At 46.3% G+C, this 23,068-nt stretch overlaps 1 protein-coding gene and 2 long non-coding RNA genes across 9 annotated transcripts in view; 1 reads left to right on the top strand and 2 right to left on the bottom strand.

Annotated features, from left to right (window-relative positions):
- Positions 1 to 1,568: 1,568 nt before the first annotated feature.
- Positions 1,569 to 8,970, bottom strand: LOC148112530 (uncharacterized). The gene is made up of 2 exons (XR_015729121.1): positions 8,896 to 8,970; positions 1,569 to 1,951 (listed from the first exon to the last, which is right to left on the bottom strand). It is a non-coding gene; the product is annotated as an uncharacterized LOC148112530 (long non-coding RNA).
- Positions 8,420 to 23,068, top strand: part of LOC117658517 (CD209 antigen-like protein C) — an 18,210-nt gene continuing 3,561 nt past the window's right edge. The window contains exons 1-4 of one of the 6 annotated variants that reach the window (XM_087874780.1): positions 10,751 to 10,840; positions 15,603 to 15,680; positions 20,012 to 20,170; positions 22,525 to 22,635. In XM_087874780.1, the coding sequence (XP_087730906.1) occupies positions 15,644 to 15,680; positions 20,012 to 20,170; positions 22,525 to 22,635 (307 nt within the window). In that variant the 5' untranslated portion in view covers positions 10,751 to 10,840; positions 15,603 to 15,643. Of the gene's footprint in view, positions 8,535 to 10,750; positions 10,841 to 15,602; positions 15,681 to 18,702; positions 18,842 to 20,011; positions 20,171 to 22,524; positions 22,636 to 23,068 lie in introns of those variants that run through there. The other 5 variants (XM_087874781.1, XM_034406647.3, XM_034406644.3 and 2 more) reach the window with 5 other exon arrangements.
- Positions 20,740 to 23,068, bottom strand: part of LOC117658518 (uncharacterized) — a 17,478-nt gene continuing 15,149 nt past the window's right edge. For both annotated transcript variants that reach the window (XR_004589292.3, XR_004589296.3), the window contains one exon: positions 20,740 to 21,063. This is a non-coding gene — a long non-coding RNA (uncharacterized LOC117658518). The remainder of the gene's footprint in view (positions 21,064 to 23,068) is intronic.

Here is a 23,068-nt window from a genome sequence, read left to right as displayed (position 1 = left end):
AGATTTACTCCACAAAGTATCTAAAGTTGAAACTAGCCTCTAAGAAGCCCAGTCTAAGGTTCGTAGAGCCTTTTCCGATAGTGAAAGTTATTAACCCGGTTACTGTGCAACATAGACTTCCCTGATTGCTAGGGAAAGTGCATCCAGTTTTCCTCAGCAATCTGTTAAAACTGTCCGTGGGCTCTTAACCAGTAGATCAGGCGCCACCCAAGGTGCTGGTAATTGAAGGTCAAATGCATTACGAAGTGAAGAAAATTCTGGACTCAAGAGTACCTTGGGGTCAGTTGCAGTATCTAGTGCACTGAAGGGGATACCCTCTTGCTGAAGCCACTTGGGTGAAGAGTTGTAAGGTGGAAGCAAATTGACTAGTGAAGCAATTCCATGATAAGTGCCCCCAAAAACCAAAGGGTCCTCTGGGGAAGGGAGAGGAGATTAGGAGTGCTCAACTAACCTCATTGTGCTCTGTCTGTCTTTTGCAGGAGGGTTCCTTCAAGTGAGGGAGGGGGGAAGCCTGTCAATTCTGAAGCAGACTGGGGTATGGCCATTTTTTTTTCTGTGGGGTTTCTCTTCTCAGGGCTTCAGGCTGACACAGCTTGGAGCTGAAGAGGGGAGTGATAGATGCGGTTGTGTAGCCAAAATAGAATAGCTATCTGCTGAGTCAGAGACATTCCAATGGCTGGTTGTTTAGAGGAGAAGAGAAGTAACCAGGAAACCAGTCAGCATCCAGATTGGACAATGTGATTTATTGTTTTGAGAAAATAGGAAAGGTTTTCTTTTAAGGTGGTGAAAAGCGTGGGGATATTCAGAACTGGCTTTCCACTAGTAAGTGCCAAGATGATATCTCCAAACAAAGCTGTTCTTTGAGGAATCAACCTGCCTCGGAATTCTGTTTTGAACGGGCTGTATTACTTGGAATCCTGACATACTGCCTCCTCAGTGTCTACTGCTGTCACCGGGAAGAACACAGAAGCCCTCGCCACTGAGCAGCCTATCAGCGGCCAGTTTTTGGCCTCCTGGAATACCGCCAATCAGCTGCTGCAGCCTGCTGGGATCGCTGCTGCCGCACCCCACCGTTGCCTGTCGCCGCTGCAACCCCCTCCCACCAGGTATGGCAAACCCCCATGGGGGGTTGACACTTGATTCCATCCCTCTGCAACATTGGAGGCTTTTAAGAAGAGATTGGACAAACATTTGTCTGAAATGGTGTAGAGTTTCCTGATTGAAAAGGAATCTCCAAAGTCCCTTCCAACTCTGAATACCAAGTCCAAGAAACAGCCCACAAAACCTCACTCCCTATCCACACCACTTGGGCCAATGATCTTGGCGAGAATTGCTGAACCAATGCAATTCTCCATCATCCAATCCCCAACCCCAGAGCTGGCCCAAAAGGGTACCTGTCCTGATGGTACCAAAAGTCACCAAGAGGTCAAAGAGAGGTAGGATGGATCCACCACCCTCATCCTGTTCTCACTAGATTTAATCCAGTAAAACCAGTGACTCTGGGCAACTTACAAACAATAAAGTTTGCCCAGCAGGAGCTAAATAAAATGAATACAGAAAAGACAGGGGGGCGGGGTTGTTCTTTTTTTACTTGCCCCTTAATTTGCTAAATAGAGTGTATTTCATCTCTGAGAAGGCAGGCTGAAAAAGGTGTTTGGAAGCCGAGGTCAAAGCCCTGAGTTCTTTCATGCCCCCACACTGGCTGACTGGGGCAACTTTTTTAAGAGGCAGCTTCACCGATTGGCATTTTTTTCTCACTGAGTTCATCAAATACAATGTTGTGCAACGTTCAGCAAAGAATTAGTTCATCCATTTGGCCACAGGTTTCTGCTTGCAAATGCCTCTTCCCGTAGTGGAACAGGCTCTAGCAATCCAACACCTTAATTTTGTGCTACGTGCACTGACCAGTCTTGCATAGTGGCCACTACCTGGTTCTCCCTTCCTCCAGTATCTGAAAAGAAGAAACAACAGTCGTCAGTCCTCCAGACAAAATGAGGATCATTTATAGGCTTTGGAGCAGGAAATAAAAGTTCAGTCCATTCACCTTCTTCCCTCCCCTCAGTGGGAGTTTCTAACAACTCCAAATGTTGGTCTGTGGTTGATTTGGCAGAGACTTAGAGGTGGAGTTGGGGACACATCTCCCCCTCCATCCTTTCGAGCAGGCCATGGCAAAAGGTGATGTATCTCTAGGCATCTGTTTCTTAAAAATGGACCGTGGCCCCCTTCTTGGTTGCTTCAGGAATTGAGGAGTGTTTCTATTGCCGTCCTTGCTGGTGGTTTCAGTTGGGGGTGGTAGGGGGAGGGGAGGTCCAGCTGATGGGTACTCATTTGTGGGGCACCATAGAGTTTGGTCTTTTCCTCATTATGATCTCCCTGCAAGACAGCATTGGGGAAGGTCCTCCATCAGTTCAGGGCTCAGTGTCATCCCAATGTCCGATGGAATATGCACCTACAGGACTGTGGGGGGTGGGGTGTTGAGGGTGGTGGGAATTTGGCCATATAGAGTTTTCCCAGGAAGAGGCCTGTAATAAGAGGCTGTGCAATCCTGGATGAAGAAGAGGGAACGAGGTTCAGGGTAGCCACATCTTAGAATCTCTGAGATGATATCTAGTAGGTTAGAAGGTTATAACTTTAGCTTGGCAAGATTCTGTCCATTGGGTGAAAACAGATTCAGATTAACGAAGTTGAAAGGGACCTTGTAGATCATCTAGTCCAACCCTCCGCCCAAGCAGGAGACCCTACACCATTTCTGACAAATGGCAGTCCAATCTTTTCTTGAAAGTCTCAAGTGATGAAGCTCCCACAACTTCCAAAGGCAACTTCTGTTCCACCGGTTGATGGTTCTCACTGTCAGAAAATTTCTCCTTATTTCCAGGTTGAATCTCTCCTTGTTCAGTTTCCATCCATTATTGCTTGTCTGGCCTTCGGGGGCTTTGAAAAACAGCTTGACCTCCTCCCTCCTCCCTGTGGCAGCCCCTCAAATACTGGAAGACTGCTCTCATGGCTCCCCTAGTCCTTCTCTTCACTAGACCAGCCATGCCCACAATTCCTGTAACCGTTCTTCATATGTTTTACTCTCCAATCCCTTAATCATCCTGGTTGCTCTTCTCTGCACTCTTTCTAGAGTCTCAACATCTTTTTTATAGTGTGCGGACCAAAACTGGATGCAGGACTCTAGGTGTGGTCTTACTAGGCAGTGGTGGGATTCAATTTTTTTAACAACTGGTTCTGTGGGTGTGGTTTATTTGGGTGGGCATGGCTTGGAGGTCATGTGACTGGGTGGGCGTGGCTAGCTGATCATGTGACCGGGTGGGCGTGGCTATGTGTATAGGGACTACTCAGAGGGCTGAAAAAAGTCATTTCTGACAAGTCCTCGCACTTTTGACTGATCCTTGCACTTATGACTGGTCATCATTTATGCCCATTGTAGCATTCTTAACAACCGTGTCACTCATTTCACAACTGCTTCTCTTCGCCATGGTGACAAGATAGGGCAAAAAATGTACAATGTGAGAACAGTTGTAAGCGCGAGGACTGGTCAAAAGTGCGAGGACCAGTCAAAAATAACTTTTTCAGCCCTCTGAGTAGTCCATATGCACAAAAGGACTACCCAGAGGGCTGAAAAAAGGGATTTCTGACAGGTCCTCGCACTTTTGACTGGTCCTCGCACTTATGACTGGTCATCATTTATACCCGTTGCAGCATTCTTAACAACCGTGTCACTCATTTCACAACTGCGGTGCTTCATGTGACTGGGTGGGCATGGCCAGGTGGTCATGTGGCATCGCTTCTTTTCCCTAATGACAGTTTGCTACAATGGTCATAAGTGTGAAAAACGGTCATAAGTCACTTTTTCCAGTGCCATTGTAACTGTTGTAAATCAAGGATTACCTGTACAAAAATACAAAAAGTTTCTTTGCTTGCAAAAAGCTGCCCTAAATACCAATCATTAGATTAGAAATACCTGCAAATTGGAGTTACAAATCAGGGAGGGTGCCAGAGCACCTTGAGTAATTAAAATAGTTAAAATGCAGTGATAATTATCAGCAGCCAACTCTTGCTCATAAAGTGAAACCCTTTAGCAGAGAAGTCATTTAAGCTCTCCAGAATGAAGCAATTCAGGTAAGGAGGGGTCTATGGGAGGAGCTGACCAGGTGGATGTCTGGGTTAACCCCTGCACTGCTGAGCTATAGCTGATCCTTGGCACGGGTAGGGCATTTATACCTGACAAATCCCCCTCTAAATGCCTGACCTGTGTCTGTAATCCTGACTGACTGTGTGGTGCCTTGAGGCGAATGTTGAGCTTGGAAACTGAGTGTTGTTTGCCTTGTAGGGGTTTCGTGAGTATGTCTGCGGTCTGTTCTTCTGTATCGCAGTGTATGGCCTTTATGAAACCGATTCTGGAGAGCTGTCTCACGTGTTTATACTTTATGTCTATGTGCCTTGACCTTTGCCCTACAGCGTCGGACATGGATATTTCTATGGCGGCCTTGTTATCCTCGTAGATATTTATTGGGTAAGCTGGTTCTCTCCACACGCTGGCGAGTAGGTCGTCGAACCAGATGAGATTGTTGGCGGCTTTGGAGAGGCATATGTACTCAGCTTCAGTGGTCGAGGTTGCCACCAAGATTTGTTTACCTGTGTACCAATGCACCGGACTGTTATTTAAGTAGAATATGTACCCAGACGTGCTTTTCCGGCCTTTGGCATCTCCGGCACAGTCAGCATCAGCGTAGCAGGAGAGGATGGGTTCGTCGGATTTTTCAGGCTCTAGGGTTAAGCATGCATTGGCACTTTGTTTCAGGTATCTTAGCACCCTTTTCACCGCGTCCCAGTGGTATGTGGTGGGTTTGCTCACGTGCCTGGACAGTAAATTAACAGATAGAGCAATGTCCGGTCTTGTCCAGTTAGCGATATACAGGAGGGAGCCTATGACTGACCTGTACAGCGTGTTGTCTCCAAATTCGGGTGATTCATCATGCATGTTTTTTAGGAAGTCCGTCTGCATGGGTGAATCACACCCCTTGGCGTCTGCCATGTTGCACTTATGGAGTAACTCTTCTATTTTCTCTTTCTGTGACAGTTGGAAACCTTTTGGTGTTTGGTTGACTTGTACCCCCAGGTACCGGTTTATCCTTCCAAGGTATTTTAGGATGAAATGCTCGCTCAGTCTGCTGGCGAAGGTGTTGCGGTTCCCTTCGTGCTTGCTGATATATAGTATGTCATCCACGTAAACTAGGATGTATTCTGGCGAGTCCCCCTCTTTCCTGGTGAAGAAGCAGTTGTCAGCTATGGTCGCCGTGAATCCCATAGACTTCAGGGCCTCTACCAGGCATTCGTACCAGCGTTTGCCTGATTGCTTTAACCCGTACAGGCTCTTGTGAAGTAACCAGATGTCCCCTCTGTTGGTTTCTTTGCTGTGGGGTGCTCTGATGTATATTTCTTTGTCTAGTTTGGCGTGCAAGTAGGCGGTCTGCACGTCGAACTGGTGCACCTCCAGCCCTAGCAGGGATGCGATGACCAAGGCGCTTTTGACGCTCTCTGTTCTTACAGTGGGCGAATAGGTGTCTGTGTAGTCCTCCGGAAACCTTTGAGCAAACCCCTGGGCGACTAATCTTGCTTTGTATAGGCTTTGGCCACCCTCTAAGTTCTTGATCTTGAAGATCCATCGGGTGCCTATTGTGTTCTTGCCCTCTGGGACTTTGGTGTGGGTGTAGACCTCTAGCTTCCTCAGACTGTCCAGTTCTTTGGCCATGGCTAATTCCCACTTTGCCCTCTCCCCCTGGGGTAGTCTCAGTACCTCTTCGTAGGAGTTTGGCGTAACGTGATTCGTGTGCACGTGCATCACGTAATCATTTAGCCTTCTTGGCAGTTGGTTTCTGGTTGACCTGACCGGTCTGACTACTGTCTGCTCAGTGTCATGCAGGTATCTGGCCTCTCTTTGTGTCAGTGAGTCGACACTTATCTTGGGATGATTCTCTTTCCATCCCTCAACCTTGATGTCTTGGAGGTTGGGCTTGGGCCTGCTCCCTTCCTGTCTATCCACTGTCTCGCTTTTGTTTTGAGCTTGCTCGATTGGACTATCCTCTCGCTTGGTGGGTACCTCGTTTAAGTTTATTCTGGACCAGTTGGCTTGCTCATGGAATGCCGCTGTTCTAGATACCACAAATCTATTATTGCTGTCCACAAACCTGAAGCCCTTGGTTCCCGGCTCGTATCCCATAAACCTCAGTCTTCTGGATACCTTATCCCCTTTCTTGCGCAACTGCTTGGGTATGTGTACATCAGCAGTTACGCCGAATACATGTAAGTGTGCTATCTGAGGCTTCTTGCCATACATGAGCTCGTATGGTGTTTTGTCTATCACACTGGACCATGTTCTGTTGAGTGTGTAGTTGGAGTAGACCAGGGCTTCAGACCAGAAGTGTTGGCCAAGGCCCGCGTCCTCTAAGGCGCACCTGACCATTGTTTGGAGCATGGAGTTCCGTCGTTCTACGACCCCGTTCTGAAAGGCGGAGAACGGGGACGACGTAAAGTGAATCACGCCTTTGGACCTGAGCCAATGGAAGAAGTCCTTAGATAGAAACTCAGATCCTCTGTCGGTCATGATTTGTTTGATCCGGGTGTTGTTTTGGGTCTCTACTCTTTTGTAAAACTCCTTGAATTTTTGGAAGGCCTCATCCTTTTTTCTTAAGGTATAGACGAAGCCATATCGACTATAGTCATCCACTATAGTGAGGAAGTACCTTTTCTTATAATTTACGGATGGCCTTAGGGGCCCTACCAGGTCCATGTGGACTAAGTCGAATATTTGTTTGGCGGCACGTAACGACTTCTTGGGTCTGGGTTTTACCTTTAACTTGGAACATTTGCACACCGAGCACTCGAGGTAGTTTTGACAGTTTTTTATTTTGATACCCTCGGTACAATTGACCATTTTCTGGACCACGGGAAAACTGGCGTGCCCTAGCTTCCAGTGTAGCAGGTGAGCGCAGTCGTCATGTATGGGTTTGCCTATTGAGGGACCCTTTTGGGTGTGTCTTTTGTGTTGTGTTTCTTGTGTCGTGTTACTATCGCTATCTATCTCTCTCCCGTCTACCTGTTCCCCCTCAGTCCTGCCCTGGTCAGTGTCCTCTGTGTTCTCTGAACTGGTGTACACGCTGTGGGTGTCATTCTCGTAGAAAGTTATATAAGGTAACCCTTGGTTGACGGTTACTCTCCCTATATCTTCCCCTTCCTTGCTAACTTTGACATTACCTTTTGTAAAAGTCACCTCAACCCCTGATTCCTTGCTAAGCTTTACTGCGGCTAGGATGTTGTGGGGTATCTCCGGGACCAGCAGTACCCCCTCTAATTTCCCTATGCCTGGCAATGTAACTGTCCCCTTGCCCGTCACTCTAACCTGGTTTTGGTCCGCAACTTTGATCGAAAAGTCCTCCCTCTTGAATGATGAGAGTAGTTTCTGATTGTAGGTGGTGTGGTTGGAGGCTCCCGAGTCTAGGAGCCATGAGCTGGTGCCTTTGTCTTGATGTGTCCCCTCGATCCACAGATGTAGCACTCTGGCGTGTTGTGCTGTTTCTCTTGGAAGGCTACTCTCTTCTCACTCTTATGTTCTCTGGGAGGGCCGGGGCGGCTCCTTCTCAGATTATCTTCCGCGATTAGCTTGTTGGATAGCTTCTCCACGGATAGCATTCCTAGACTAACGGTGTCTAAGTGTGTTAAGAAGTTATTCCATGAGTGATCTAAAGAGTTGATTATCACGCTCTTCATGATCTGGTTGGAAATAACTTCTCCCCTAAGGTGTAGCTCTGCTCTGGTACCACTTAAGGACACTAGGTGCTCACTCATGGGTGTCCCTGGCTTAAGTCTGGCAGAAAAGAAGTCTTTGGAAATTTGGGTGGTGGTGGACACACTCTCACTGTAAAACAACCCAAACATTTTCCCTATAATTTCCGATACTGTGAGGTTATGGCCAATACAGTGGTAAATAGTGGGGGATATGCTGGCAATTAAAAGATAGAATGCCCTATGGTGCATGCAATCCAGCTCTAAAGTCCATGGTCTCTCTGGGGGGTCATTAATAAAATGAGACATGTTTTCTTTTAGGAACACCACCTGGAGCTGCTGTGACCACTCTAGGATATTGCCCCCATCCATCCTCAACTTGGGAAAGTCGTTTGGTAAGTTTCCAGCACTACTAGTAAAGTTACTTACTGCTGGCTGCTGTCCATGGTTCCTTATGTGCCTATAGCAGCAGTAAGGCATGGGAACGCTTGCCGGTAGTTTAAAAGTCCCGCTTTGTAATTTTTTGCTTTTTTCTTCTTCTAGGCGGAAGAGCGCATGCGCGAAGTCCATTTCAGCTCCGCCGTCGTTGTGGAAGGACCTATTCATCGCGGCTCCGCTGTAGAGGCCTCTGCCGGTCGGGTAGGCCTCGGCTTCGGTCTTGGGGGTCCAGGTGTGCTCCGGAAGGCGTCGTCCAGCAGCTGCTTCTCCGGAATGAAGATCCTGACGGCGCTGAGGCTCCGGTGATGGCTGTAAGTAGCTGCCCCAGTCCATGCGGTCCGGGGTGTGCGGCCTGGGCGATCAGAGGCGCGGTGTCCCTGGGGTGCGTAGGTGGGCTGGCGAGCTGACACGGGCGTCGGTGGCTCTCGGGTGGGTGCTTCGTTGCCCCTCTCCTCGCCTTCCCTTCTGTTTTGGCCTCTCCGGCTTCTCTTTTGTAATTTTGAGGCCTGGGCCGAAGGTGGCGGCAAGGGTCTTCATGGCCCTATCTACTTGCCGCTCGCTGGGGGTGTACCAGGGGTCTGAGTCGGATTCTGTCCCCTCTCCCCGGTCACTTTCATCGTGTCTCATGATGATGACATATTTTGAGGAGAAGATGCAGAAAAGATAGCTTACCTTTTGCTGGTGGTGGTTTGGGAGCCATTTTACCTCATCGGTGCATGTAACATCTCATCCCAATGCACACAGCTGGAGAATGGAGCAGATTATGAGAATTAATGTAAGTGGAAATGCAAACATTTTGGTTAAAAAGAGAAAGTGGTCAGCAAAATGGAGACAGCTTTAGAATTAACTAATATCTCCTTTCCTGGATTTTATGTCCTTCTAGTGGACAATCACTTAAACATGAGCCAGCAATGTGCGGCACCAGCCAAAAAAGCCAATGCAATCCTACCTTGTAATAACAGTGGGATAGAATCAAGATCACATGAAGTGATAGTTCCGCTTTATAAGGCCTTGGTAAGACCACACTTGGAATATGGCATCCAGCTTTGGTTGCCACAATATAAAAAAGATTATGATTAGGGGGCTGGAGGCTAAAACAGATGAAGGTCAGTTGCAGGAACTGGAACAGGAACTTTTCATTAGACTGGACTATGTCTAGTCTAATGAAAAGAAGGACTAGGGATGATACGATAGCAGTCTTTCAATATTTGAGGGACTGCTACAAAAAAGAGGGGGTCAACCTATTCTCCAAAGCCCCTGAAGGCAGAACAAGAAGCAACGGATGGAAACTAACCAAGGAGAGAGCCAACATAGAACTAAGGAGAAATTTCTTGACCATACATTTAATCAGTGGAACAGCTTGCGTCCAGAAGTTGTGGATGCTCCATCACTGGAGGTTTTTAAGAAGAGATTGAACAACCATTTGTCTGATATGGTATAGGGCTTCCTGCTTGAACAGTCGGTTGGACTAGAAGACTTCCAAGGTCCCTTCCAACTCTGTTATTCTGTATTCTGTTACATCTTTAGGAGAAAATGTGGAGTAGGTTTTTGGGCCTCTCCTTAGAAGACTTGGTGATAATCTGGCATCCCATTCCTCATTTCCTTTCTGGCCAAGTTACCCTCTCAAATGTAATATAGAAGGACTCTATGTCCTCCCCTGGAGTCTGTTTAGGGTGTTTAATATTCATTGTAGGATCGCAAATCACTCAAATGCAGCCCAGAAATAAAAGGTTGGATTGCACTGGATCACACAGCAATGAACATGCGCCAAATATGGAACAGCAAGGACATCAGCCTGGCAACCAAGCATAGGTTAGTCCGCCCTATCGTGTTCCCCATAGTTACCCATGGTTGTGAAAGTTGGTCCTTAAAAAAGCAAGACGGGAAGAAAATTGGCTCATTTGAGTTGTGATACTAGAGAAGGCGCCTGCGTATTCCTTGGGCAGCAAAAATGACTAACAAGCAAGCCCTGGAGTGCATAACACCAGCATGTCACTGGAAGGAAAATCAAAAACTGTGTCTCCCTTACTTTGGCCACGTCATGCGGAGGAATTCACTAGAGAAGGCAATTATCTTTGGAAGAGTTAGCGCTTAGGAAACTAGGCCGTCAAAGAACATAGTGGCTGGACACCCTTAAAGCTGACCCCAGCCAGAGCAGAGAACGACCCGAAGAAGCAACGCAAGATCAGAAGAGGTGGGCGGACCACCTGGCCCATAGAATCGCCAAGAATTGGATACAACTGAGTGAATAACATCATCATCAATATTCATTGGGCTTTCCCAGTCACAGGTTGGCAAAGAAGCTCTAGTCTCTTGCATTGGACTTCTTACTTGGATGCTTGAGCGTGTGTGAATTGTTTCCTTAAACTCCTTAAGTTTCTCTATCTAATCTCTCCAATTGCTGTCTCTGTCACTGCGTTCTGTGTTTGTCAGCTGAGCCTCCATCCTAAGACATACGGTAGCCTGCCAGAGAACTTTATCACGTCTCTGTAGCAACAGAGATAAGACTGTCTTGTGATTTCTGGGCTACTGCGCATGTCCAAGCTTAAGGAAGAAACTTCCTGATCTTTTTCCTTTGTCCGTCTGTGTGATAAAACTGCCGGTAACGATGTAGTTAGTAAGTTTGTTTTATTTCTTTATAATAAAATGTTTCTTAGAATATATTTCAGGTTTTCTTTCTTTAAAGTATACAGCATGGAAAACAAGATCCATCTGTCTCTAATTAAGTGCAATTACCCCAGGGGAGTATCGAAACTGCTTTACGCTTCGACAGTCTCTGTCTTACCTCTCCAGGTTCTGCCTTCTTTTTGCTGTTACAACCTGCCCAGGAGTGAAATTCAGTAGGTTCTGATAAGTTCTGGAGAACCGGTAGCGGAAATTTTGAGTAGTTCAGAGAACCACCAAATATCACCTCTGGCTGGCCGCAGAGTGGGTTGGGAATGGGGATTTTGCAATATCCTTTACCCAGGAGTAGGTAGAGAATGGGGATTTTGCAGTATTCTTCCCCTGCCACACCCACCAAGCCATACCACACCCACCAAGCCACGCCCACAGAACCAGTAGTAAAAAAAATTGAATTCCACCACTGAACCTGTCTCAATTTTCTCCTTGATTCCCTCTCTCTGTTAGTAGAAGGTAGTGGGCATAGAGACAGGATATCGACTCAACTCTGGACTCTTGGTGTATTACCAGAATTAAACTGTGAGTAGGAGCTCCACCGGACTTACTCTTTGTGTCTTCAGCTGGATTTTCCTTCTGACAGTTTTTGACAGTTCCCTTATGACGTAGAATATTCAAATTCTGCCTCTCTCCCATTGGCTGGCTGATGGGCCCAATCAGCATTCAGCACTTACCCTTCAGTTTCCTTCTTTGACCCCCAGAAACCTGCATATTGAATTTCAGATGGTCCTCGGCAAATATATTTCACAGTGAATTTTCTCTTACTGGTTTAAAACTGTCTGACTGGCAGAAGAGGCCAGAGGCTATTGCCCATCTTGAGAACTGTAAGAAATGACCAAATCAGTTTGGAAAAGAAATCAGTCCAATGTAAAAACCAGGTGCAATTAGGAAATATACCGAATATTATCTTACTTTTTTTTTTTAGTTAGGATTCAACCTTGCTTGGTAATGAACCTATAAAGGTTTTGTGCTGTGTTCCTTTAAATCCTGTCGTCCCCCCACTCACCAAATACCATAACTTAGTATTCTGGGGGGAAATATGATATTGGAGTAACAATAGCTTCTCTGACTGATAGTAGCCTTGTGAGTTTAGAGTGAGACGTTCTAAGGTGTTTCTGTTGAAAGGTTGCTCGGACTCTTCCACATTTTCCTCAGAGGCCTTGAGGGAGAATGAGATTGTTTCTGGCACGTCAGGAATTACTGACTGAACTGCCAGCAGAAAAGGCCTGGCCTGGGGAGAGCTTTCAGGCCAGTGAGGAAGAGGGGGAGAGCTCGCAGGGCAGAGAAGCAGAGGTCTGCCAGATTGTTGGAGGAAAGGCCCCAACCTTCTTAATGGGCTGCACCGAGTGCTTTTTAGCAGGCAGAGGGATGCCTTGCTGGAAGCAATGTCTGTGGGTCATGGCCCAATGTTTAATTGGGTTTCCGAGACTGCGGTTCATGAGCTACATGGATGCAGTTTAAGTTGCTTTGTGTTCGTGTTTTGGACCTGATATTTGAGCAGCTGGTTATCTGTTTGATGCGTTAATTAGCCATTGCCTGGAAGTTTCACCTGGGGCTTGTTAGTGGCTGGCTTTGCTTGGAAACAACCCTCTGAACTCCTGTCATGGGCTGTTCCTGTGAATTCTACTTGTAAACCCTGAAACTCTGACCATTGGACTGGCTGAGAAACCTAATTGGAGGTTCCAAACCTCAGATTTCATTTTGGTTTCTCTTTGGAAACTACCCAGGCGAGCCTTTATTCCTGAGACTCTTGATTTTGCTGTATGTTCCTTGTCATCTACTTATATGATAGCAATAGCCCTAAGACTTATATACCGCTTCACAGTGCTTTCCAACCCTCTCTAAGCGGCTTACAGAGTCAGTATCTTGTCCACCTCACAATCTGGGTCCTCGTTTGACCGACCTGGGAAGGATGAAATGCTGAGTCAACCTTGAGCTGGGGAGAATCGAACTGCTGGCAGTGGAATGCAGAGTGAGCCTGCAATGCTGCATTCTCACCAAGCGTCATCATGGTACTAGATCCTGAGTGGCCCGCTGTGGCACATCTTGCCCAGAGAAGCAGTACTCAGCCAGGCAGCCGGCACAACTCCTAAACTGAGACTCTACATAGGTGACAATTTGCTACCCTTTCCTTGCTCCAGTGCCTTAGAATCGGAATTACACGCTCCGGATCATCACCTTTGTCCTCCCAAGGAGCCTTTCAGAGAGGCTAATGGTGGAAACCATCTGATTGTGTACCCTGGAACCATCTTTGAGCATCTTCAGAGTTGCCACAGTGAAGCTGGCTGGAGCTGTGGGAAAGGGAAGGGGGAATTGAAGACTGCCTTCTCCACGGACCCTCGGTCCAATGACCACAGGGATGCCCTGACCCTTAAGGGTGGACTAGCCTGGAAAGGGATGAAGCTGTACGTCCCTACCACCCTGAGACTCCAAGTCCTGCAGCGCAGCCATGATGCCAAACTAGCAGGAATTTCAGCTACCTAAAAACCCTGCACCTAGCCAAATGGCAGTTCTGGTCGCTGAAAATTAAGCAAGACGTGGAGGACTATGTAAAAACTGAGCCACTTGCGCAGTCATGAAAAAGAGATCAGGAAAAAACCCTGGTCTCCTTCAACAAGTGGCAGAACCAACCCGTCCCTGGGAAGAAATTACCATAGATTTTATAGTCACGCTCCTGAAGAGTGGCAGGAACATGGTCATTTGGACTGTGTTTGACTTATTCTGAAAACAAGCCCACTTCACCACCTGCAAGGGGCTACCCTCGGCCAAGAAATTGGCTTGGATGTTTATAAAGCGAATCTATAGATTGCCTGGGGTCCCCTGTAGGATTGTTTCTGATGGGGGGATCCAGTTCACAGCAAAGTTCTGGAGGGAGTTCCTGAGAGCCATAGGTCCTCCCAGAGCCTCAGCTTGGCTTTCCATTCAAGTACTAATGGGGCGGCAGAATGAGCAAATGCCATGGTGGAGCAGTACCTGAGGTGCTATGTGGACTATCAGCAGTCTGACTGGGAAGACCTGCTGCCATTATCAGAGGCCGCTTACAAAAATACGGTTCATAGCAGCACTGGCTTGACCCCCTTCTGGATCACCAGTGGCCTGGAGTTTGTCCCCAGGCTGGAGCTACCCACAGAGCCACCATCCTCTATGTCCCTGAACGACTGGATGGACTCTTTGAAACAGGAGTGGGAAAATACCAAGCAAGCCTTGGTGGAAGTGGCGAAAAGCTATAAAGCTCAAGCCGATAAGCGCCACTCCCCCCAACCTCCTTTTCGGGTTGGCAGTAAAGTGTATCTGTCAATGAAGTACTTGAGGTTGAGATTGTCAGGGCATTGATTAATCCCATTTTTGGCTCTGGGACAATCACCCTGATTAGAGGAGATGGATCGTGGCCTCTCCAAGTTTGCAATATTCTGAAAAGAAACGTGAAGAAAAGTTCTCTAATAAAACTCATTTATTTGTTATAAAGAAAATAAAACACCTCACTAACTAAGAAAGATAATTGTTACATTTTGGCAAGCGAGGTCTCCTGCCGGTCCAGCCGGACCTCTGTGGCAGGAGAACAAAGGAAAAGGAGTGTGAGGGAATGTGGGGTGGATGGACATGCGTAGCTTTTGATAACAATTCTTGGCAAGGTATGGAAAGTCTGATAGTCCAGAAATAATGAAGCTCAGCTGGGAAATAAAATAACGCAGTGACAGAGATTGCCAAGTAAAAAACTAGGACCTAAGTTTTGGGGGCCATTCCCGATCGTGAAAATAATAAACCCCGTAAACATTCAGCATGGCCTCCAATGCTTGCTTTGGAAAGTGCATCCAGTTTTTCATAGCAGCTTGTTAAAGCCAGCAGTCAGCTCCCAGCTAAGGCCAGTTGACCGGAGAGCCCCAAAGACTATGGTGGTGCAGGGAGAGACCCACAATGAGGTGAAAAGAATTTTGGATTCATGCGTACATTGGGGTCAGCTTCAGTACTTAGTCCATTGGAAAGGCTATCCCCTGTCTGAAGCCACTTGGGTTAAGAGTTGGGATGTGAAAGCAGACAGGTTGGCCAAGCAATTTCACGATAAGTACCCGGGGAAACCCACAGAGCCACCTAGAGGAGGTCAGGGAGGCTGAGTGGGTTCAGTTTAATTCTCTGTGGCCTTTCTTTCCTTTTTCAGGACGTCCTTTTTGTGTGAGGAAGAGCAGCCGGTCAACCCTGGAGCCATCTTTGAGCATCGCCAGGGTTGCCACAGTGAAGCTGGCTGGAGCTGTGGGAAAGGGAAGGGGGAGTAGAGATAGCTGAGTGGAATATGTAGCCAAAATACATATTCTTTCTTCTGTGAACCAAGGACACTCTCAGCAGCACCTGGAGAGGCATGGATGGGAGGTGTCTGGCGATGGGGAGAAAGACCTGATTGAGGCACGTGATGGTTGAATAATGTGGGGAAGAACTTTGGAATTTGAATTGAGTGGGGAAAACCTGGGGGTCGTCAGATTCGGATTTTCACCAGCTGTGCCAATATGACATGCTTAATAAATCTATACTTTGAGGAATCCTTCCTTGGAGTTTTGATATCATCTGGGTTTTTACTTGGAACCCTGACACTGATGTACTGGGGGAGGGGGGCTTTTGTTCCTCCCCCCTCCTCCCAGTTACTCAGTGCTTTGTACTTTTCTTCCCCCTCTCCCCCCCCCCCCGTTTTATGCATACTCCCTCTTCAGGAAAAGTTGAAAGTCTGGGATGGCGTGGCATCCTTTTGGGAATGGTCTCTAATACGTATCCCGGGGGGAAAAGACCTGGTAAGAGGTGGAGAACTTCTGCACATCCAGAGAGGCCCATCTGACCTCTGTCCTAAACTCTGAAGAGCAGGTGACACCCTTCCCCCAATTGTTCAGGTCTTAAAGAACTCCCAGAGTCCCCTTCTTAAACGGGAGGACCTGGACACTGCATCGTTCCCATGGCGGAGAGCTTCCTTGGACTGGTTGGTCGATCTTACATGATCTTTTAGGGTCAAGATGCGGCCTTTTATCGGAGCCCAGGACAGTCCCAGCAGGGCAGCGTTCACATGGATGTCGTAATTTTGGCCTTGAGGCTGATTCAAGCCCTGAAAAAGCCACAGAGTGAGTGGACGGGGACTCTTCTGGGTCAGCAATCAGCTGTTATCTCTGCCGAGATGATTTCCCCAAACAAGGCTGGGTGATCTGGCTCATCTGCCACCCCATTGGTTGCCAGGGTGGATTCCACTGATCTGGCTGGATGACTGGGTGCCCCATTCCGCCATCATTGTTCTGTGTACCTCTCCCCCAAACCTCTGCACTCAAGGGAAGAGGACGACCACCCCAGATTGAAGGGGTGTGGCAATCTTCGATCGGGGAAAAGGATAACTGTGCCCCCCTTGCTAGAAGCCCCAAAGAAGCAGAAAGCTCAGTGCATCCTGACAATTAGAGGTGCACAATCAGGACACTTGAAAGGCTCAGAAGGTCAAGGTGTTAATATAGACTTCTTGCTTAGGAGAGTCCAAAGATTTTGTGTTGTTGCACCAATTTAACAACAACCACAATAAGAATAAAATAGGAGAAGACACTGCCAGGAAATCTCCAGCCACAGGCTGGAACAAGAGGTTGGAAAAGCAAGCTGGCGGAAGGAAGGATCCAATCACATCCGTCTCTTTCTCAAGAAAACTTCCTGGAGTCCCCCAGATGTCAAGCCCAGCTCCCAGCTTAGTTTTCTGGGAAAGCTAAATTCAAGGAAAAGAACTTAGTGTTCCCAGACCTCAGCCCACTCAGAGACCCCATAATGCAAAACAAAGACTGTGTACCTCTAGAGAAGACTGCAAGAGGAATGCCTTCCTTCCTTCCTTCCTTCCTTCCTTCCTTCCTTCCTTCCTTCCTTCCTTCCTTCCTTCCTTCCTTCCTTAAATAAAACAAACAAATAAACAAACAAACAAATAAAATAAATAAATAAATAACATTCTCCCAAGATTTTTGAGGTCTAAACCTGAGGGAGGAGGAGGAGGAGATGGTCCTGGAGATGTGTGGGTACCAAGCCCTGTGGGGCTTTAAGGGTCAAACCCAGTTTTTTTAATTAAACCCAGAAGCTAACAGGGCCGTGCAATGGAGCTTTCTTGTCACATGCTTAGGTCAGCAGGTTTGCCAACCGCTAGGCTGTTGAACTGTGCTGTTATAGGAGAAATGACGGAACCTAGGCCAAGCTCTTCAATGCAGGAAAGAGTTTATTGTGCACGGTTCAAACAGTCCAAAGGCAGCAAAGGGTCTGAACAATGATGGCTGTTTTTGGCCAGATATTTATACAGTATAAAGGCAAAGTTATTATGAAGAGTGAGACATTTCACACGTAGAAGTTACCCTTTAATCTACCTCTAGGAAAGACATAACAGCCTTTTTCCCACAGGCTCAGGTTCTCAGCTCCGGAACTCAAGACATAATAAAAGAGGAGATAAGGGGCTTAGAGACGCCTCAAGGGCAATAGAGGAAGCAGTATTTCTCATCTTAGGATATACATGACATTTGGGGTGTAATAAACATTAAACAACAGGATGTATCTGTTTAGGGTCAGTTTGCCCTTTTACAATTCTGTACCTACGTCAAATACTTTTTGCCATCTTAGCACCTTGGCACGGAAGAGGCACTTCTGTCTTGACCAAAGATTTGGATTTCTAATATTTGAGTTTTATCCCAATATCGAATCCTAGCCTGGCTCAGTGCCATTGTGTTTTCTGTTCACAATTGTGCAATTGTGAATCGTATTGAAGTAGTGCAAGATTGGAAGATGTGGAGAGACCTGGTCCACAGAATCACCAAAAGTCAGACATGACTCAATGGATATCCTCCTCCTCATCATCATCATCATCCTCAGGCTGTAGAATTCTGGACCAAATGAAGCTCCTAAATCGTCTTCAAGGACAGCCACACGTATAATGACTACTGAAGTAGTCCAGTTCACCTTTGAGTCAGTCTTGACTTCTGGCAACTATGGGGCAAGTCCACGTGGTTTTCTTGGCATTTGCCTTGCCTTCTTCTTCCTGAGGTTGAGAGTCAGAGATTGGCCCAAAGCCACTCAAGCTGTCCTCGTGTCTAAGGCAGAATTAGAACTCTCTGTATCCCGGTTCCTGACCCTGTGCCTTGAACCCTTACAGCAAACTGAATGTCAGTGTTCCAGAACAACCCAACTCCAATTAAAAACTCAGAGACAGGCATTTTCTCAAAGTTCCAGTTTATTAGAGTAGATATACTGGCACATCTGGGAAAACCCAAATCTGAGAGTTCTGGGTTTTACCTCAGTTAAATCAAAATCCCAAATCCAGCCTCTGTACCCATCAGTCCATCACATGGCCCAATCATCATCCGTCTCAACTTGAGCCATCACTGCAACCACGCCTCCTCCAGATGCAGGAACACAATGACATTGACTGAAGGGAAGAATGCTATTATGTCTAACTACAAACCCCCTATTAGATCCACTCTCCTATTTTCTAAAGCACAAGAAGGTGGCAGCGTGGAAGCTTCTGGGGTTAATATGGCTTCCAAAGCTGACACTGGGTCTCAGCAACTCAGGAGGAAGGTGGGGAACTACGGAAACCCCAAAGCTCCTGAGAATCTACTCAGCCCTTCCTTTGAAGAGGAGAACTTCTCTCACACAATAATATCCAGGGCCAGTCCAGAGATGTGAGCTACATGATGCCAAGGGCTACTTCTCCAGGGCTGCTCCCTTGGCAGTGCCATCACAATCCCTCCACAGCTGTGCTTTGCTGAGGACCCACAGCAGCCAATCAACAGGCTGCTTAAGTCACAAGAAAGGGGGTGCCTTCACCTGGGAAGAGAAAGCAAGCAAGCCAGGCCAGAGGAAGGAGAGACTACTCAATCCACACAATTCCACGTGCAGAAGTCAAGTAACAAAAGAGCCAAGAACAACTCTGCCTAAGGAGATTCTTAGCGAGGAGGTACAGATTAACCAAATGATGCCTTGAGAGTGACCAACTGTTCCCCATCAGTGGGAGAGCTGACCAGGAAATGTTCTCACTTCATCAGGAGGCTGATGCTCCTGGCTTCCTTCTTCTTTTTCGTTGGGTAGAAATGTTTTTTGGCTCTAAAGTTCTGGTTTGGCTGTATCTATGCTCCTGGCATGTTGTCAATTGTTCTTAAATCCTTGCTGTTCTCTCCAACAATGGAAAACCCTTGTTCTCCAGAGGGCAACTGAAGCAAACCCCTGTACTTGAGCCGATCCAGTGATATAGACAGCTCTGAAGTGCGGGAACCTATGTCCCATAATCCTCAGGTCCTATTTATAAATGACTTCAAGACATCTTGAATTGCACCCGGAGGTGCAAGAGTAACCAGCGCAGCTCATGAAGTAGAAATGGACAAAATGGAGTCTTAACTGTATCAATGCCAGACCCCACTGATATTATCTGAAGGGCTCAAGAACTGAATCTAGGATTGGTGGGCTTCATCAAGCCATCTTTCCTTGGATAAATTTATTCAAATGTTCTTCAATTCTTTTCTTTTTTTTAATTTGATTTATATGCCCCCCCCTTCTCCGGAGACTCAGGGCGGCTTACAATGCGTTAAGCAATAGCCTTCATTCTTTTGTATATTTTATACAAAGTCAGCTTATTGCCCCCACAAACTGGGTCCTCATTTCACCTACCTTAGAAAGGATGGAAGGCTGAGTCAACCTTGAGCCTGGTGAGATTCGAACTTACTATTGCAGACAGCTGGAGTTAAATTACAATGCATTAGTCTGCTGAGCTATCCAGGCTCTTCTTGAACTCTGATACCGAACTTTCATGGTCCTTTCTTCCTTTCTCCATCTGTGACCTTCTGGTGACATTTAGCTGTCCTTGGCCTTTGTCAGAACCCCACATTCCTAGTTTAGAGGTGTGGCCTTCCTGATGATTTTTGTCATTGTGAAGGCTCCAAGGTTCTCTGCTGCTTGGTGGTTAGTCTATATCTGCTATGATAGTTGTAATGCTGGAAGGGCAACCAGTTGGCTGCTAAGCATTTGTCAGTCTTGGTTTTAATGCCCACATTCCAAAAATGGTGGATTATGGGTGTGGCCTTTGTCCCTTGCTGTCTTATGTGACTGGCGTTTCTTTCCTCTTTATCTCAAGCCATGTCTCCTGAGGAACCCCCAGCCAAACCAGCTCCTGATGACAAGATTGACTTGAACCAAAGTCCTATTATGAAAACCCGCATCAAGTACTGGTGGATCATGATTTCTATCACCGCAGGAGTCCTTACAGTCATCTTGGCAACATCAGTCCAAACATGTAAGTTTAGTTCTTCTTGCTAAAGGATGTTTTCCTTTCCTGGAAGCTGAAGAAGCTGGGTGGCCCTACTTTCTTTCGTGAACGTGATCTTTTCATGGAATCCAGGCTAAGAGAGTTGGAAGGGACCTTGGAGGTCTTCTAGTCCACTCTCCAGCTCAGGCAGGAGATGCTATACCATTCCAGGCAGGTGGCTGTCCACTCTCTTCTTAAAAGCCTTCAGTGTTGGAGCAACCACAACTTCTGGATGCAAACTGTTCTACTAATTAACTGTTCTGTCAGGAAATTTCTCCTGAATTCTAGGTTGGTTCTCTCCTTGATTGGTTTCCATCCATCGCTTATTGTTCTGCCTTCAACTGCTTTGGAGAATAGGATGACCCCCTCTTCTTTGTGGCAGCTCCTCAAATATTGGAAAATTGCTATCATGTTCCCCCCCCCCCAGTCCTTCTTTTCTCTAGAATACCCAACTCCTGCAACTGTTTTTCATATGTTTTAGTCTCCAGTCCCCTAATCATCTTTGTGTCAAAGTTCCAAGTAATATGTTCCCAGAAATAAAATCCAAGGCATCCATCTTTCTTTAAAGTCTGTTTATTAGGAACATACCAAATTGGCAAGGTCTTGTTGTAGTTCCAGCAGATTCCGGAATTACACCCAGTAAAAAGCAAAAGTTTGAAACTCCCTCCCCAGAGTCACAATCTCCAATCAATTCTCAGTCCATCAGTCCTATGACTCCAGACTTCACCTTCCTCCAGCTGCAGGCATCTTCTCTGTTCCCACGGGAAATTATGCCATCTAGACATAACATGTCCCCTTTATCACTATAACCGCCCTTTCAACAGCTAGAGTGTGGCGAGCCTGAAGTACCGTTAAAATCCTTTGCAGAAATCTAAATAAAGCTAAGAAAATAGACAAAGGGAACAATAAAATATGGCTACACATATGTCATCTTCTGGGTCGACACTTTGCTGCTCTTCTTTGCACTTTGTTCAGACTCTATGTCTTTTTTATAATATGGTGATCAAAACTGGATACAGTATTCTAAGTTTGGTCTTAATAAGGCTTTATAAAGCGATACTACTAATGCTCTCCAATCAGGATCCTAGGAGATCCTGAGAGTATTCACAAACACAATGTAACCAGAATCAAGTCACCATCTAGACTTTTTTGGCACCCATTCTGCGTTCCCTGGTTTTGGACTGCATGTACCCCATCTTGAACCAAAATGAACAATGCAAATTATAATCCCTTTGGGGGCAGACTGTCATCTAGAAATATCTCAGTTCCCCCAAATTCTACCCCATTAGGGTTTAGAACTTACTATATACTTTTCGGGGCGATCAATTAATTTGTCTCTGTCAGCCCATTTCTTCTGATCAAAGGTTTAGGGTTATTTTGGCAATGATGGATGTGATTGATGGCTAATCCTCTTCTTCAGAGAATGCTTAGATATTAAGCAGTGGTAGGAGAGCTGTGTTAGTCCATAGAATCAAAACATCGGAATGCATGTGATGTTTCTCACCAACACATTTTATGAAAAGGCACAAAATCATCTGAGGATGTGAATTGTAGCTTAATAGCATTTAGGTCTTAGATACTTAGAAACTTCTTAAATATATACATTTATTTTTTTTAAATACGAATACACTAAGGAAATGTAATGGGCACATGGACTATAGCACGGTTATATTTAAGAGAAGATAAGATAGGATAAGAAAGGATAAGATTCTTAGTGGCCACATAAATCTAATAAAATGTCAATAAACACATTTTGCATAACCAAATACACAGGATAGAAATAAATCATTCAAATACAAGAGGGTCTATTGATGGACTATATATAATTATTGAAAATGTACTAAGCCAGGGCTGTCAAACTCGTGGCCCGCAGCCCAGATGCGTCACATGCTGGCCATGTCCCCGCCTGGTTTAGCAAAGGGGGAAAAAGTCCCGATATGTCACATGATAACACCCTGATGATGCGAGTTTGACATCCCTGCACTAAGCAATCAGTGAATGAACCAAGCCAGTCCCAAGCCCAGCTCTGCTATCCAGTGTGTGCAGGGATGTCCACAGGTGTCGTCATAAAAGACAAGATGGTGGCCACAGTAGTACAATTAACACTTCATCTTTTTTTCAGCCATTGTGTTGCAATTGCCATCATGAATTTTTGACATCTCTTAGCATGACAGTCATCGAGGGGAATAAATAACTTTTTCAGGCCCTGGAAACCAGTCTCACTAGGTTAACCTTCTCCCATGTGAAGCTCTTCAGAAGGTGTTGCATTGGTGAAAGCTGATGTTCCAAGCATCAAGAGGGCATTTTCAAACCTTAACCTCTATGTGACTTAATCACTTTAGACAATGCAATGCTTGTGGAAGACTGGAGTCTTTATGAAGAGCCTATGAAAAAACTAAGGATTACTTTGTCCATCGGGGTCAGGGATGAAAAGATCAAGCATAATGAGAATGGTAAGTGCAAAAGGTGATCCTGACTTGGGTCTGACTAGTTTGGAACTACAATCCTATTCTGAGACCAAGGAAGAGGAAACGAGACCCTTTTTCTAAAGACACATCCTGCCAAGTAACATCATAGTTGGAAGAGCGGATAAGAATGATTTGCGTTCTGCCTGGCACAGTAATAACACAAGGCTTAACGGTACTCCTTCGTTCAAGGGATCTTGTACAACACCAGCGCTAGGCTTCGCCTGTCCTCCACAGTGAGGGTTATGAACCACCTCCGGGCAGCTTTTCTTGGTCGAGTGTTTGCCTCTGCTTCACAAATCTCCAGCCCCGAACAGTTCACTTTTCCAATTATTGATCATGAAAGCAACTCTCACCTTTTCCCCAAAGTCTTTGACCACGGCAAGGAGGTGAAGTGATACCAAGTCAGTAACCTGGAATT

Source organism: Pantherophis guttatus, chromosome 8 (genome assembly GCF_059756535.1).
Source record: "Pantherophis guttatus breed Tessera chromosome 8, ASM5975653v1, whole genome shotgun sequence".
In the NCBI taxonomy this organism is placed as follows: Eukaryota; Metazoa; Chordata; class Lepidosauria; order Squamata; family Colubridae; genus Pantherophis; species Pantherophis guttatus.
Note: the sequence above shows the minus strand (reverse complement) of the source record. Positions and strands in the feature narration are given on the sequence as shown.